This window comes from Moschus berezovskii, chromosome 18 (assembly GCF_049115385.1).
Source record: "Moschus berezovskii isolate FMDL1 chromosome 18, NW_MosBer_1.0, whole genome shotgun sequence".
Classification (NCBI taxonomy): domain Eukaryota; kingdom Metazoa; phylum Chordata; class Mammalia; order Artiodactyla; family Moschidae; genus Moschus; species Moschus berezovskii.
The window spans coordinates 54,064,742-54,081,018 of record NC_142477.1 but is presented as its reverse complement, the minus strand read 5'-3'; the positions used below and the strand labels follow the sequence as shown (position 1 = coordinate 54,081,018).

General features: G+C 43.6%; 1 protein-coding gene across 1 annotated transcript in view; it reads right to left on the bottom strand.

Annotated features, from left to right (window-relative positions):
• Positions 1–659: 659 nt before the first annotated feature.
• The window catches only part of IL31RA (interleukin 31 receptor A), a 51,140-nt gene continuing 35,522 nt past the window's right edge, over positions 660–16,277 (bottom strand). The window contains exons 8-14 of the mRNA XM_055421720.2: positions 11,303–11,485; positions 10,204–10,305; positions 9,231–9,377; positions 7,193–7,333; positions 4,423–4,516; positions 2,744–2,825; positions 660–1,109 (exon numbers count right to left, since the gene is read on the bottom strand). Of these exons, the coding sequence (XP_055277695.2) occupies positions 660–1,109; positions 2,744–2,825; positions 4,423–4,516; positions 7,193–7,333; positions 9,231–9,377; positions 10,204–10,305; positions 11,303–11,485 (1,199 nt within the window). The remainder of the gene's footprint in view (positions 1,110–2,743; positions 2,826–4,422; positions 4,517–7,192; positions 7,334–9,230; positions 9,378–10,203; positions 10,306–11,302; positions 11,486–16,277) is intronic.

Sequence of the window (16,277 nt, the reverse complement as noted above, 5' to 3'; positions counted from 1 at the left end):
GCTGCAGGCGTGGAGTGGACCAAGGGCAAGAGTCCTGGGTGGGGTGTTGCTGCAGACACTTGAGAGTTAGTGAGGGTAATGAGGCATTTCAGGCGCTCCAACTGGAAGGCCACCCCACGTGCCGCCTCTGTGTTGAAAGAGAGATTTAAAGTGACTCTAAAGTGATGCCAGGGCTGCCTCAGAGTGGAGACTAGAGCCAGGGAGGTCAAGGTGATGGGAGAGCCCCTCGCCTCCCAGCAGGTCACCCAAGTGCCAACTAAACAATGGTCTTCTGGCAACAGGGAAAGCCTCTTCTGGAGCTGTGAGGAACGACTCCAGCACAGGCCATGCCCAACGTCCAGTTCCTCGGGAAGGCCACATATGTCTGCCTCCAGTGTCTACTGTCCCTCAAAGTCCATCTGTCAGGGGCATCAGTGACAGCTTGTTAGCTCAGCAACAACAACAACAAAATTGTTCTTCGTCTGCAAAGTGCTTGGGCTGATCACCATCCTTTCTTCTCAAGCGAACTCCACATCTGTACCAACCAAGTTTGGGGGTGTGCAAGGCTTTCTCTAACACAAGCAGGATGGGAAGACGCCAAGAAAGCTCTAGTAGCCATACCTTCCCCCTCTGTGTGTCACCCACACTGAGACGCAGGGGGATTCAAGCCACGGCAGCACTTAGACTTCTCTTTGGATTTGCTCTGGAAGTTTTTCAGGCACAACAAATTCTCTGGTTGTCACTGAATTTTTCAAGTATGGGTTTTGTGCTCCTTCCTCATAGAGATGATCTGGCCCAAAGCCCTGGGCAAGAGGGAGAAGCCGCTCTCTGGCTTCTGGGCAGGTCCCCTCTAGCATCCCAGAACACAGGCACTGGGACCCTCTGGGTGGAATCTCGGTTGAAACAGTGGGACAATAAGGCCTGTTTGGGGAGGTCACGTACTCATTCTTTTCCCCTCCCAAGATATTTTCCCAACCCTTTCCAGGATCCTCAGCAGAAACCACTTCTAGAAAATTCTCAAAGTTCACCACCAACTTGTCAATGAGGTCATTGGGTGAAGAACATGGTTTTAGAATCCCGTCTTCTTCTCTGTTCACAGAGTCGCCAAACTCCTTCAGATTTAGCTTCCCCTGGAAAAGTGAGAGAGACATGCCCCCAATGGTCATTTGGGGGCCACACATGATGTAGCCAAAAGCTATTGGGTTTGGGACACCCAAAGCCCACCTCTGCACTAGTCTGCCACATTCATCTCAGAGACCAGAAGTGGTGCCCTTCCATGGGAGCTTGGCAAGAGTGGCCCATTTCCTGAGAACACACTATATTCAAATAATTTCTTCTTCTAGGGAGCCCAAAGCTATTTTTCATATAATCATGGGCTCACAAAATCCCAGTGGAGATGGAAGCATCAAAATTAAAACTCTTACAGATGGAAAAACTACAGTCATAAAGACAAATGACTTTCCCAACATCACCAGAAAAGTCAAAGATGGCTTCCTGGCAGGGGCAGGGTCTGACATCTTTGCATTCTAGAGCCTAGTTCAATGACTGGCATATACTGAGTGATTAATAAGTCACTCTAATTATTAATAAGATAATTCAAAAAATATCTGGACATCAGACAATACTTCCTATGAATTAATTTACTGTCTTAATAACTTCTGATCACTAGGAAATTAAATAGGATAATACATGAATGATGAGAGAAGAAAACAGAAATAACAAAAATTTAATTAAATCAATAATAAAATAATTTTAATGGCCATGTTTAAAAAAAGTCTTCTGAGTTGAAATGAGGGCTAATACTAAAAATTCCTGCATCAAGGGATACTGAAATTAGTCCTTCAATAATAAGGATTTAAAGGTTATGCTTGATTGGGCTCATTTCTACTTAATCAAGAAAATAAACCTTAAAAATTTCAGAACGGTTTTCACTTTCAAAATGTATGTGAAAGGAAACTTCCTATTATGAATAACTCACAAGAATACCCATTGCCAACTTCTCCAATCTGAGAAAAACAATTTGATGCAGCCTGCCCCAGCCTTCCGGAGAAGGCAATGGCAAGCCACTCCAGTACTCTTGCCTAGAAAATCCCATGGACGGAGGATCCTGGTAGGCTTCAGTCCATGGGGTCGCTAAGGGTCGAACACGACTGAGCAACTTCACTTTCACTTTTCACTTTCACACATTGGAGAAGGAAATGGCAACCCACTCCAGTGTTCTTGCCTGGAGAATCACAGAGACAGGGGAGCCTGGTGGGCTGCCGTCTATGGGGTCACACAGAGTCGGACACGACTGAAGTGACTTAGCAGCAGCAGCAGCAGCCCCAGCCTTCAGACAGAAATGCACATAAGCAGTCCCCAGGTGGTTTCTGGATTAATTTGCTCTTGGCTGCTTTTTCAATGGCCTCCAACCTTATAGCTGGGCTCTCCTGCTTTCTAACTGGACAGTCAGGTCCTTAAAGGTAAGGCCAGTGTCTTCCTTCTGTGGCATCCTTTATAGGACCAGTTCTATGCCCAGCAAACACCAGGTTCTATGAGCTGGTGAAGCTGTTTCCGCTTGTCCAAAGATTGAGGTCAAGGTTGTTCCAGGAAGACTGATTCCAGCTGTCCTGCCAGCCATTCCCTGGGATGTTTAAACCTCGAGTTCCCCTTATGTGAACCCTGTGCAAATCTCAGCCCAGGACTGCTCCCCACCTGTATCATCCTGTCCACCTCCCATAACCAGCCTGCTCACAATCTCCTTAATAGAAACAGGAGCATTTACCTTGAAATCCTCCCCACACCACGTGGCTATACTGCTTTCAGCAGGGTTGGGAACATCAGGCCAACACAGGTGCTTCAGTTTGCTAGAAAGAGAGAAGATTTTAAAACAGGAAGTGAGTCCAAGAAGCATTTTACTTGTACTGCATGGCCAAGCCAAGAGTGTTAACCCGCCTTCCAGTGGAGGAGACGCAAGACCCAGGTTCAAGTTGGGACGATCCCCTGGAGAAGGAAATGGCAACCCACTCCAATATTCTTGCCTGGAAAATTCCCTGGACAGAGGAGCCTGGTGGGCTACAGTCCATGGGGGTCACAAAGAATCAGACACAACTGAGCATGCACACACACATGGGAAATTGTACGGCTCCGTATGAATAATGGCAAGCTCACAGCCTCCTGATGGAAACTGAGAAAACAAAGTACTTTGTTGATGGGGAGGGGGGTGAAACTGCAAGTCATTTGTGGGACGTGATGGAGGGAGACCTTTCCCCAAACAAAGCTACTCTTTCCCACTCTCCTGCTACTGCATCTCCACCCACTGGTCCTGGTGCCAGGAATCACACTATCACGGAGCCATTTGTTTCAGATTTATTCCCCAGGAAAGGTAACACTCTCAGTCTTATAAGATACCCATATTTTAAAGCAGTGATTCTCAAAGTGTGGTTCCCAACCAGCAGCATCGTCACCATCTGGGAGTTTTTAGATATGCAAAATGTACAAGAATTTGTGCTGAAGATTCAGTTACAATCCACAGGAACTGAGGTTGACTTAGTTTGACCATAACTAAGCACAGCTTGGACTTCCCAGGTGGCGTCAGTGGTAAAGAACCCACCTGCCAATGCAGGAGACATTAGAGACATGGGTTCAATCCCTGGGCTGGGAAGCTCCCCTGGAGGTGGGCATGGCAACCCACTCCAGTCTTCTTGCCAGGAGAATCCCACAGACAGAGGAGTCTGGCAGGCTATGGTCCCTAGTTAGGGTCTCTAGGGTTGCAAAGAGTCAGACATGACTGAAGTGACTTAGCACACATGTACACGCAAGCGCAGCTTGGCAGAGAAGGCTCACAACTGTGCAGTTCTGGGGAGAGAGGTCCACCAGGGAGGGAGCCCATGACCCCAGGGTAGAATGAGGCTCTCTGCGGAGAAAAAGCACAAGACCCTGAAGACAGGCTTCCTTCCCTACAGTGGCCAGAGCAGGCAGGATAAATGGGCTTCAGTCAGCCCTCCAACACTGTTAGTAGCAAGGACCAGTCTATGCTGGGCATGTGCTAGCCAGTGCTCCAACTCCATGGGCACCCTGCTCCCTACTCTACCTAGAAGAGAAGCTGGCCACCTGGAGCTGCTGCCAGTGGTCCCCACTAGACACTGAGAGAGAGGATCTTCTTCCCAACTCTAGTCTCAATTGCAGAACATAGCAGATAAAAGCCTGTGAGGCAGCTGGCACGTCCCTGGCTTCAAAAAGTCCTAGGCCTGTGCATGGGGCTGTAGGGAGTGGAGGTCCTCTGCTCCAGTTAGAATTCCGATGTGCCACAGTGTAAGGCACATGATAAATTCAGTAGCTATATAAAAAAACAAAAACTGAATGAACATGCCTAAATGGCAGAGTGCCCTCTTCCACCATGGTGCCTTCTACCCACTTTCCATCCCTGATTTTGAGGGCCCACATTGTTGTCTCCAAACTCACTTGGGTTTTTTGATGCCATATGCCGCCGTCAGGATGATGAGAATAAGAAGGCCCCCTCCAACCAGAGAAGTTACAAGAAAAATCTCTAAGACACCTTTGGGAAAAGGAGAACAAAAGTCAGTAGTAGGCTGAGCTCCTGACTTTCTTGACAAAAATCAAAGATTATTATTTCCTTCCAGTAGTTTTATGCAGACTACATCATGAGAAACGCTGGACTGGAGGAAGCACAAGCTGGAATCAAGATTGCCGGGAGAAATATCAATAACCTCAGATATGCAGATGACACCACCCTTTTCACCCTTCAGAAAGTGAAGAAGAACTAAAGAGCCTCTTGATGAAAGTGAAAGAAGAGAGTGGAAAAGTTGGCTTAAAGCTCAACGTTCAGAAAACTAAGATCATGGCATCTGTTCCCATCACTTTATGGCAAATAGATGGGGAAACAGTGGCTAACTTTATTTTTCTGGGCTCCAAAATCACTGCAGATGGTGATTGCAGCCATGAAATTAAAAGACACTTACTCCTTGGAAGGAAAGTTATGACCAGCCTAGACAGCATATTAAAAAGCAGAGACATTTTGTCAACAAAGGTCCATCTAGTCAAGGCTATGGTTTTTCCAGTGGTCATGTATAGATGTGAGAGTTGGACTATAAAGAAAGTTGAGCGCAGAAGAATTGATGCTTTTGAACTGTGGTGTTGGAGAAGACTCTTGAGAGTCTCTTGGATGGCAAGGAGATCCAACTAGTCCATCCTAAAGGAGATCAGTCCTGAGTGTTCATTGGTAGGACTGATTTTGAAGCTGAAACTCCAATACTTTGGCCTCCCGATGCGAAGAGCTGACTCATTGGAAAAGACCCTGATGCTGGGAAAGATTGAAGGCGGGAGGAGAAGGGGATGACAAAGGATGAGATGGTTGGATGGCATCACTGACTCAGTGAACATGGGTTTGGGTGGACTCTGGGAGTTGGTGATGGACAGGGAGGCTTGGTGTGCTACGGTTCACGGGGTTGCAAAGAGTCGGACATGACTGAGTGACTGAACTGAACTGAACTAAACCAGTAGTTTTAGCAACATATTCCTTGTCAATTTTCTTTCAATTTAATTCAAATTCATTTCATTTCTCCTCTCCCTGAATAATACTGACAGAAATTATGTTCCCCAGGTTCATCATCCAATTTCATTCATTTGATAAACATTTTCTGAGCACTTATAATTTGCCAAACACTATCCTGAGTAATAAAATAAACAGTAAGAAACACAAGAATCCCTACTCTCATGGAGTTTACATTCTGGTACAAGAATTAAGACAATAAATAATGTAAGATTATTTCAGATAAAATGGGTATTTTTAAAATTATTTTTATTATTAGAGAATAACTAGGGTAAAGTAGGATAGGAATTAGCACCTTTAGATAGGGTAGCAAAGGAAGGCTCTTGGGAGAAGTGAAATTTGAGCTAACGTGAATAATGAGAAGGAACGAGCCATGTTCATTCTGGGGAAAGCATTCCAGGCAGAAAAAAGAGCAGATGCAGGAGCATAAATGGGAACGTAATGGGGAAGTGGTGGGAAGTGAGATCAGGAAGGGACAGACGAGGAAGGGTCCTAAAAACTATGGGAAGGAATTTGGATTTTATTTAAAATACAACAGAAGCCATTTGTGGCTTTTAAGCAGGGGGTCTAGGATTTTAAACTCACTGCTGTGTGGAAAACAGATGGTAGAGGATCAAAAGATAGAAGCAGGAGGATCTATAAGAACCAAAGGTAAGAAACTTCTAGGCTCCAAGGTAGACTTTTGCCTTCAAGTTGACCCCTAGAGAAATTCCACCAGATAATGCAATTTGTGTCTAGTGTTGTAAAAATATGATTTATAAATATTTTAAAGAGCAATATCAAAAAAGCAATATCAACCCTAAAAGCAAGGTTTCAGTCAATAAAAAAAAGAACATGTTTTCTGTGTAGAAACACATACTATACCCACATTTTCTAGAACCATAAACTTCTTTTCTTCTCTTGGAAACATGATGATAAATAAGTGACTTCCAAGAATACTTAGACTATGTCTAGCTTTTACTGAAATTTTGCAATGTTCCTTCACTTTTAAGTTTCATTTTTAAGAACAGTGTTAGTATATCCATCACTGTCATTCAAAGACTTGGAAAGATTAACCTGTTTCTCCCATCTTCCTTCCTTCTTTCTCCTTTGTCTCCCTTCTCAGCCCATCTTCTTTCCCTCTTGAATAGCCCCCACAAGCATCATATGAACCACATTATATTTTACATTATTTTTGTATTTATTAAACTTTTCTTGCCCCCATTTTAAAATATAAATCTGATTACTAGAACATATTATGCACTTTTTTACTCAAAAGACTCCACAAACGATGACATTAAGTGGGTCAATGGTGCAAGGTTTTTCCTTGCTTGACACACAGGGAATGACGACTGTGAACTGGTGACAGTCTTGAGGTGGAGCTGGTTTGAAGTGTCAGTAAAGTTGGCATTAACTTGATCCCTCCTCTCTATGAAGATTTGGGGCTACCCCTGAGGAAGAAGCAAAATGAACCATCTTTCCAAATTCGGCTCTCAATCTTCCTGCTCTCCCTCCCATCACTCATATGCTTTCCTGGAAGGCCAGTGAGTCAGAGAACAAATGGTTCTTACTTCACCCTTTCACTTGGCTTCCCCCTGCCCCTGGCAAACACCATCTGTGACTGGCCTAAAGGAAATGCCAAGGAGACATTCCCAGGGAATGTCTCACTAAAGGAGTACTCACTAATTGACAACGTCTTGAAGTTTATCCTGGTGCCGTTAGTTCCCCCAGCTCTGGTGCTGGCCATGACCTGAACAGTGTAAGAGGTCTTTCGTGTCAGGGACTCCAGGTCATACTGCAGGATGCTGGAGTTGACTGTCTTGGCTAAAGGAAAAATACAGAAGTCAAACACCACAGCCAAACCCAAGTGAAAACTGTGCTTTATTGGAACTCAAATAAGAGCACTGGAACCTGTGCTTCCAAGCTTGGCCATCTCACACTCCTCTCTCTTTATCCATTAAAATGAGCTTATTATTAAGATGGATCAAAGACCTAAATATAAGAGTTAAAACTATAAAATGCTTAGAAAACCACATAGGGTAGATCTATATGGCCTTGAATATGACAAAGACTTCTTAAATACGACACCAGCACAGAAGCAGCAGAAAGATTAAACTGGACTTCATCGAAATTAAAAGTTTTTGTGCATCAAAAGACACTATCAAGAGAGTGAAAAACTCACAGAATGGGAAAAAAATATTTGCAAATCATGCATTTGATAAGGAATTTGTACCCAGAATGTTTTATTAAAAGAAAAACCCTAACAACTCAACAACTGAACAACAAACAGCCCAGTTTAAAAATGAGCAAAGAGACTGAAAAGACTTTCTCTAAAGAAGATCTACAAATGGCCAACAAACACATATAAAAGATGCTCTACATCATTAGTTATTACGGAAGTGCAAATCAAAACCACATTGATCAGGCTGCTTCATGTTGCTATATGAGAGAGCCAACACAAGGGTGTAAAGCAATTATCCTTCAATTAAAAATAAATACAGTTTTTAAAAACCACATTGAGATAGCATTTTATATCCACTAGGACAGCCACACTTTTTAAAAATGGAAAATATCAAGTGTTGATAAGGATGTAGAGAAATTAGAACTCTAATTTATTGCTGGTGGAAATGTAAATTGGTGTAGCTGCTAAGGAAAACAGTTTGGTGGCTCCTCAGTAAATTAAATTAGAATTCCCAAATGACCCAGCAATTCTAATCCTCGTATATACCCCCAAAGAATTAAAAGCAGAGATTCAAACAGATATTTATACACCAATGTTCACAGCAGCATTAATCACAGTGGCTAAAATGTTTTATCAACTGATGAATGGATTAAAAAAATGCTTCTTGATATAATAAAATATTTTTTAGCCATAAAAAGGAATGAGGTGCTAATACATGCTACAACATGGATGAACTTTGAACACATTATGCCAAGTGAAAGAAGCCAGGCCAAAAAAAAAAAAAGGTCACATATTGTATGATTCTGTTTATATGAAATATCCAGAATAGGTAAACCCATAGAAACAGAAAGGAGTTTTCTGGTTGCTGCGGACTGTGGGTCAAGGGTAAGGAAGTGCCTGATTAATGGGTACATGGTTTCTGTTTGGAGTGGAAATAAGTAGTGTTATGGTTACAACATTATGGATGTTTAATACTTAGTGCCACTAAATTGTATACTTTCACATGTTTGAAGTGGTAAAATTTACATTATTGTACATTATATGTATTTTACCATAACAAGAAAAAAAATTAGCCTAAACAGAAACCCAGGCCTAGCCCACAATTGAGGATGTCAGGCAATATTGTAGATGCAAGAAAAAGGCAGTGGATGGTAGGAGGCATTGTAAAGGGTCCTGCACTGAAGCAAGTGCCACCAAACAGGATCTGTCCCCTCTAGCCTTTAATCTAGGCATGTCCCACTCTGGAGTAAAGGTCAAGAAGCTCCCTGGAGGCCCACTGTTCACAGCCTGATGGGCACAAATTGTATCAATTTCTCTGGTCCCTACAGGACTCTCAGGTACATTCATTTCAATCTCATTTGACTCTTAAAAACTCAAAAGATGGACACCCTTGAGTCTGTTTTCACAGAATCTCAAGGAAGCTAAGGGATTCCTGCAAAATGGCAGGGCACCCACACAGGAGCTACCCCGATAGCAGGTCTATCTGCAGCATCTATCTGGGGCTCGGGGTTCTTTCAGCTTGACCGTAAGCTCACTTACAGAATTCCTTTCCATCTTCAGCTTGGTAAAATATGGTGTAATTGTTGATGAAACCATTTCTCTGATGCTTGGGAATCTCCTTCCATGTAATTGTGACTGTGCCCACACCAATGTTCTCCGCCTTCGTCATGGGACCTGCTAACGGAACTTTATAGGACGGGGAGACAAATGAACACCGAATCATACCCCAGCCGGTCCTTCCTCTATGAAATCTCTGCCCAGTCCTCAAACTGTAACCAGTGCTGGGGGTGGGAGGTGGGGCAGAGTAGGGAAATGATGAATCAACTTGTCTTGAGAAAACTGTTGTCTGGAATCATGCCTCTCAAACAGGAAGAGAAGCAGAGTCAAAGACCAGAGAAAGAGTACCTCCTCATAGACCTCTCACCAATTTCGCACCCAGCTCTTTCATCCATACGTGTAATAGCTATTAACAAACAGTTGAAGATTATGCCTCCGTGAGCTATCTTTGAGTGACAGGATATATTTCCTAAGGTTGCATCTGGAAGATGTTAACTTCCAAAAAGGTAGAAGTCAAGTCTGAATGGTTCACCAATAAAACCTTTGCTTATTGCTATACAATCAAATATAATTTTTTAGCCTCTCCAAATTATAGTTAACTATTAGGGGCCCTAGCTTGGTCTTTTCTGATTATAGAGCTGTTAGCACTGTTTCTTTGTGATTTTGGGCAAGTTGGTTCACCTCTCTGAGCCTTGCTTTTGTGAGATGAGGGACTTGGACTTGATGATCTCTAATGTCCACCACAGCTTTAAAATTCAGTGACTCTGTACTTTGACCACAACTGTGTCAACTACTACAAACTGTAATAAGCATACACAGCTCACTACAAGCTAAACGTGCAGCACGGATGAGCACTAAAGCAACTGGGAACAAGCTACAGACCTTCACAGCCTTATGCAAATGTTGGACAGTCCCCAGAGTTCCCTTTGCTCAACGGAACCTTGTCCATACATACCACCTTCTTTGACATAAGCCTGGATGGAATATGGCTCGCCCACTCGGTTTTCCAACATTGGATACACAGATATATTATAGCACCAGAAAGGTTTCAGTTCATCTGCAGAAAAAGGGGAGGTAGAGAGGGAGTGGGGTAGAGGGAGGGAAAGAGAGAGAAGGAGTGAGGGAGGGAAAAAGAAGCGTTAGGTGCAGAGCATGGCATAGAAGAAGGAATGCTAGGCTAAGACTTATGACCTATGACTTACAGAAGATATTTTATTTCTCTATCGTCTAAATCCACATCTGGAAAATAAGGGAGTTAAGTTGGATAGTCTCTAATATCTATGTTGGTTCTAACATTTTAAAACTAATTCTTAGAACCAAACCTGCACCACTCTGACAAAATTGTTGAGCCACCCAAGAAAGGAGAAATAAGAGATCCAGGCTCTCCTTCATCACTGATTTTGTTACATCATTTGGGGAGCACTACAGAATAAACTTGATTCTTCTTTCAATAGCATATCACCATAGAGAACTCAGCTACCATAAATTCTAGCTCTTCTGTCTGTCTGCATCCCTACATAAGTATAATTCTTCATATAGATGCTACTAAGAATTAAAAAATGGTTGGAGTGATAGGACTGAGAGAGTAAAGCCTCAATTATATGTCTTATATGGAGCAGGGACTTTCTTGAAAATCTGTATCAGTCACTTGGGGAAGGGCCCTAGAACTTAAACATGTAGCCAGATCTGAAGGAGGCACCCTGAGTAGGACAGATGGGATACAAAGTCTGGTGTTTCCCCACAGTCACATGATTTCCACATTGTATCCACATGATCATGGTATCTGGGAAGAGCTCTTTGATGGTGGGTGTCCGCCACCAAAGATGGTGCTTTCCATCTGGAAACACATCAGCTGATTAATCTGATACTCACGGCTTCTCATTCCAGCATTGCTGGGAAATGCCAAGAAGCACACGTCACTAAGCTTGCCCTAGCCTGTCAAATTCTATTACTCACAATTTACAGGTTTGAAGCCAAAATTCAGGATTTTTAATACTGGTGAAAACGAAAGTGAATCCTACACAGCAAGAACCTGTGGGGTCCGCGCTGCCTACCTTGCTGGATTGTCCAGTTCCTGGCATGAGACACAGACTCCCAGGAAATGGCCAAGGGCTTTGAGTCCAAGTCTGGGACCCACTCCACCAGCCATGTATCGACCTCCAGAGCAGAGCTTTGCCACTCCACCACCAGCTGGTCCTGAATGAGGCAGGTGTGCATGGCCTCGATGCACTGGAATGCTGAAAGGAGAGGAAAAGACTGCTTCACAACACCAAACTCATCCTCCAAACGCACCAACCACATTTACATCTATTCACTGCCCAAAGTGTAAAGAAGGTCAGAGTTCAGGATCTCCACTGCCACCTTCCACTAGAATGCTGTTTTAATGTTTTTATTGTATCCCTTTTCCTTAGTCTTAATATTTTATGAAGTGCCTTTGTTAGCTTCTGCAAATTTGCCTGTTGTCAGCAGAGAATCTTACTAGACAGTTGACGACTAAGAATTACCGGGCAGCTCTGGGATCTGTGCAAGTCAAAAGGAAAGTAAGCCTGAGACAAAGAATGGATCTCTAAAGGTAGAATTTCAGGCATCTATAACTTTGTGACTGGGAAGCTGGAAGGTGGTGACCCTAAAATCATGCCAGGGTGATGGCTTCAAATTTTGACTATCTAAACTAGTGCTGTACAACCTGGCTATGCAGTCCCATCTTCAGGGAGGAAGAATTGTGTCTGCTGCCGAAGGATATAGACACACCCAACTGAAGCACCTAGATGTGGACCAGTAGGTAAATGACTACATTGCCTGCAGACCTAGCAAAAAGACAGGTGGGGAAACAGTCCACAGTGTTCCTTAGTAGAAAAGCTGAACATGTGGCTTCAAATCTGGTACCTGGGATTTCGTCAGAATGAGAGAGTCCCTTATTGAAATGTTTTGAGTACGCAGAAGAGAGGACTCCTGGGGGTGTGGGGAGCAAAGGAGGAGAAGGAGGGCCTGAAGGCGCGGGGCTCAGAAGACCACAGCATGTGGCTTTCCCCTCTTCTACTCCTCACCACCTGCAGCACCCCTGAGCCTACAGAGTTGGAATCCACAGGAAGCACGTTTAAATTAACATCAAAGATGGCCTGGATGAGGGTAGAAGAGGAGATGGAGTCCCTCAAAAAGCCAAAATGCCTCTCGAAGTTGGAAACCTAGGCAAGTATAGAGATTTGGCATAAGAGGCCAGGGGGTACTAAATTCTGCTATGTCTATGCAACAAATACATTACTATGTGTAAAATAGATAACTAATGAGAACCTACTCTATGGCAAAAGGAACTTTCTTCAGTGCTCCGTGGTGACCTAAATGGGAAAGTGAAAGTTTCTCAGTCGTGTCCAACTCTTTGGGACCCCATGGACTGTAGTCCATGGAATTATCCAGGCCAGAATACTGGAGTGGGTAGCTGCTCCCTTCTTCAGGGGATCTTCCCAACCCAGAGATCAAACCCAGGTCTCCCGCATTGCAGGTGGATTCTTTACCAGCTGAGTCACAAGGGAAGCACAAGAATACTAGAGTGGGTAGCCTATCCCTTCTCCAGGGGATCTTCCCAACCCAGGAATTGAACCAGAGTCTCTTGCAGATTCTTTTTTTTTTTTCACTTTACATTATTGTATTGGTTTTGCCATACATTGACATGAATCTGCCCCGGGGGTACATGTGTTCCCCATACCAACTGAGCTATCAGGGAAGCCAAAGAAATGGGAAGGAAATCTAAAATTAAGAGGACATATACATATGAACAGCTGATTCACTTTGCTGTATGGCAGAAACTAACACAACACTGTAAAGCAACTGTGTGTATGTCAGTCATTAAGTCATGTCCAACTCGCTGTGACTCCATGGACTGTAGCCCACCAGGCTCCTCTGTTCATGGGCTTTCCTAGGCAGCAATACTGGAATGGGTAGATACTTCCTTCTCCAGGGGGCTCTTTCTGACCCACTGATTGAACCCAGGTCTCCTGCATTGCAGTCAAATTCTTTACTGTCTGAGCCACCAAGGAAGCTCCCCACTCCAAAAGCAACTATACTCCAATAAAAATTAATTCAAAATAAATAAATAAAATAAAAGGAAAACAACAAGTCCCAGAGGGCTGTGTATGTATTTAGGAGCCTCTGTTCTTGAAGCCCACAATTGATGGGAAAGGAGTCCTTTCCCCATCCTGGGCCTTCATGAGAGACTCTAGCATCTGGTCTAGAAGCAAGGCCACAGAATCTGTCAACTTGAAAGGGCAGCTCTAAGGAAGGGCAACTGAGACATGGGGAACTCGTGAAGCTCGAGTGGGGCAAGGAGCACAGAGCCAGGAAATCAACTCCACCTAAGCCCTAGGGTTCGAGCTCTTTCCTCCCTTCCCTTCCCTGCTCATAGGCTCTAAGGATCCTGAGTCACTGTTGCAGTCAGGCTGAAAGTCATTATTGGAGCATTTGGAGACTTACTCAGCCTCTTGAAGCAGGTAACCTTAGTGTTCCCTGATCCCCTCAGTCGGTAAAGAATCTGCCTGCAATACAGGAGACCCAGATTCAATTCCTGGGTTGGGAGGATCCCCTGGAGAAGGAAATGACAACCCAATCCAGTATTCTTTCCTGGAGAATCTCATGGGCAGAGGAGCCTGCAGGCTACAGTCCACGGGGTCGCAAGTGTTGGATAGGACTTAGCAACTAAACTGCCAACCAATCCCCTCTGATGCCTTTTTGCTGTCTTTATATGTCACCTGCTTGGGATAACTTTGAGCTGTAACAAACTTCAGAGTTCCCATGCAGGGTCAGGAACCAGCCTGGAACCAGCCTCCCCAGGACTGTCAACTCAGATCAAACCATTATGGGTTGAATTGTGTGCCCACAAAAGATATTCTTGGTATCGCAGAATTTAACCTTATTTGGAAAGCAGGTGTAAGTAGCTAAAATAAGATGGGAGTCCTTAGCCCAGTATGACTGGTCTCCTTAAAAGTGGAATTTGAATGCAGAGACAGACACACACTGGAGGCTGGTCATGTGAGGAATGAGTTGTATTAGAATTATACTGCTGCAAGCCAAGGAAAACATGGGGCTTCCAGAAGCTGAAATAAAAAGGAAGGATCCTCCCTTAGAAGTTTTTGAGGGATCACAGTCTTGCCAATGCCTCATTTTCAGACTTCCAGTAGAACAATGAGGCAACTGAGTTTCTATTGTTTGAAGTCACCTCATCTATGGTGCTTTGTTGGGAAGATCTGGGAAAATCAATCAGCATCTTTGGCTCAGCCTCCTCTTCCTCTTCTTCCCTGGCTTTCCTTCCTTTTCTGATTAATAAACCACTTGCACAAACATCCCAAATTGAAGATGGAAATGAGTGGCGGTTGCTAACCTCACACTCTTTCTCTTTAGCAGCATTGGAACTCTGAGGAGCAGAAGTCAGGTCTAAAGAGCTCTAAAGATTCTGGACCACAGAGGGTGTGGAATCAAGCCACGAGTCAGCCTTGCAAAATGAAAGGGCCTGGGCAGCATTAAGGGTGGTTGAAAGAAGTTTCCAAGTCATTGTTCTACTGAATGTTGACTAATTGCCTTCATCACTCCACAATCACTTTTTGAGCAACTTCTCCAAACACAATACATCCCCAGATGTGGTAGGAAATAGATCCCCCTTGAGAAAAGAGGAAAGGGATTTAGACTGCAAATGCCATCAATTTCTTACGATTTGCATGAAGTCAGTCACTCTGGGCCCATCAAATACCATTCTCAGATGCTAGTAGTGCTTCATCTTTGCCCACCATCCTAGCCCAACCTGAACCTTACCTCAACTCAGTACCAACCTCCTCCTCAGACAACTGGCCATGTTTTGCCATGTCCTGCCTCAGACCACTCCACAGCTGTTTGCTGGCTAAGGTCTCCTAGAAGCAGAGCTTCTTGGGGCCAGAAGGAATCTGAAGGTGTTTCTATTCCAAATCTTTATTTGAAAGATAGGAAAATAGAGGTCCACAGAGGAAAGTAATTGTTCAGTGTCACACAGCAGCTGTGATCAGATTTCTAAGTCACTTTACTAAGTCCAAGGTTCTAGATAAAATATACTGGATGAGTTTGGAATCATGTAGACCTGTGCTTAACGTCCACCTGAGAGATCTTTGAGCAAATTACTAAGCTTTCCTGAATCACAGCATCATCAGCTAAAAAGTAAACCTGAGAGCACCTATCCCAATGGTCATCTGAGGCTAAAATTAGATTGAACCATATCATTTTAGCACAATGTCTGACATATCCTAATGGACATTATGGGATAATTATACTTAATGGTTGTTAAACTTACAATTATTATTATAAATATTCTCCAGGTGATTCCATTAAACAAAATTCTGTAAAACATTACATTCTTAAATGTCTCGGACTGGGAACTGCAAAGCGGTCTGTAAAGGGTCAAACAGTAAACATTTTAGGTTTTGCAGGTCTCTGTTGCAACTGCTCAACACTGCCATTGCTGCACATTGTTGCAGGAGATGCAGGAGACAAGGGTTAGATCCCTGGGTCAGGAAGATCCCCTGGAGAAGGAAATGGCAACCCACCCCAGTATTCTTGCGTGGGAAATCCCATGGATAAAGGAACTTGGTAGCTACAGCCCATGGGGTCGCAAAAGAGTCAGATATGACTTATCAACTGAATAACAGCAGTAAGATCTATAGAGAAAATAAAGCCAGGAAGAGGAAATAGATTGCCTGCAATTCCTTGAATAAGACTCAAAGAACCTATTTCACTCCAAAACAGGATATAATACATAAGTTTGCCTGAGAGTAGTAACATTTTTAAAATTACTTAATTAAAGTTGTAATGAACAATTTTTGGCATGAATAAACATCAGAGCCAACTCATTAGAGAAGACCTGGTGCTGGGAAAGATTGAAAGCAAAAGAAGAAGGTGGCAGAGGATGAGATGGTTAGATAGCATCACCAACTCAATGAACATGAATCCAAACAAACTCCAGGGAGATAGTGAAGGACAGGAAAGCCTATGACATGGGGTCGCAAAGAGTCAGAT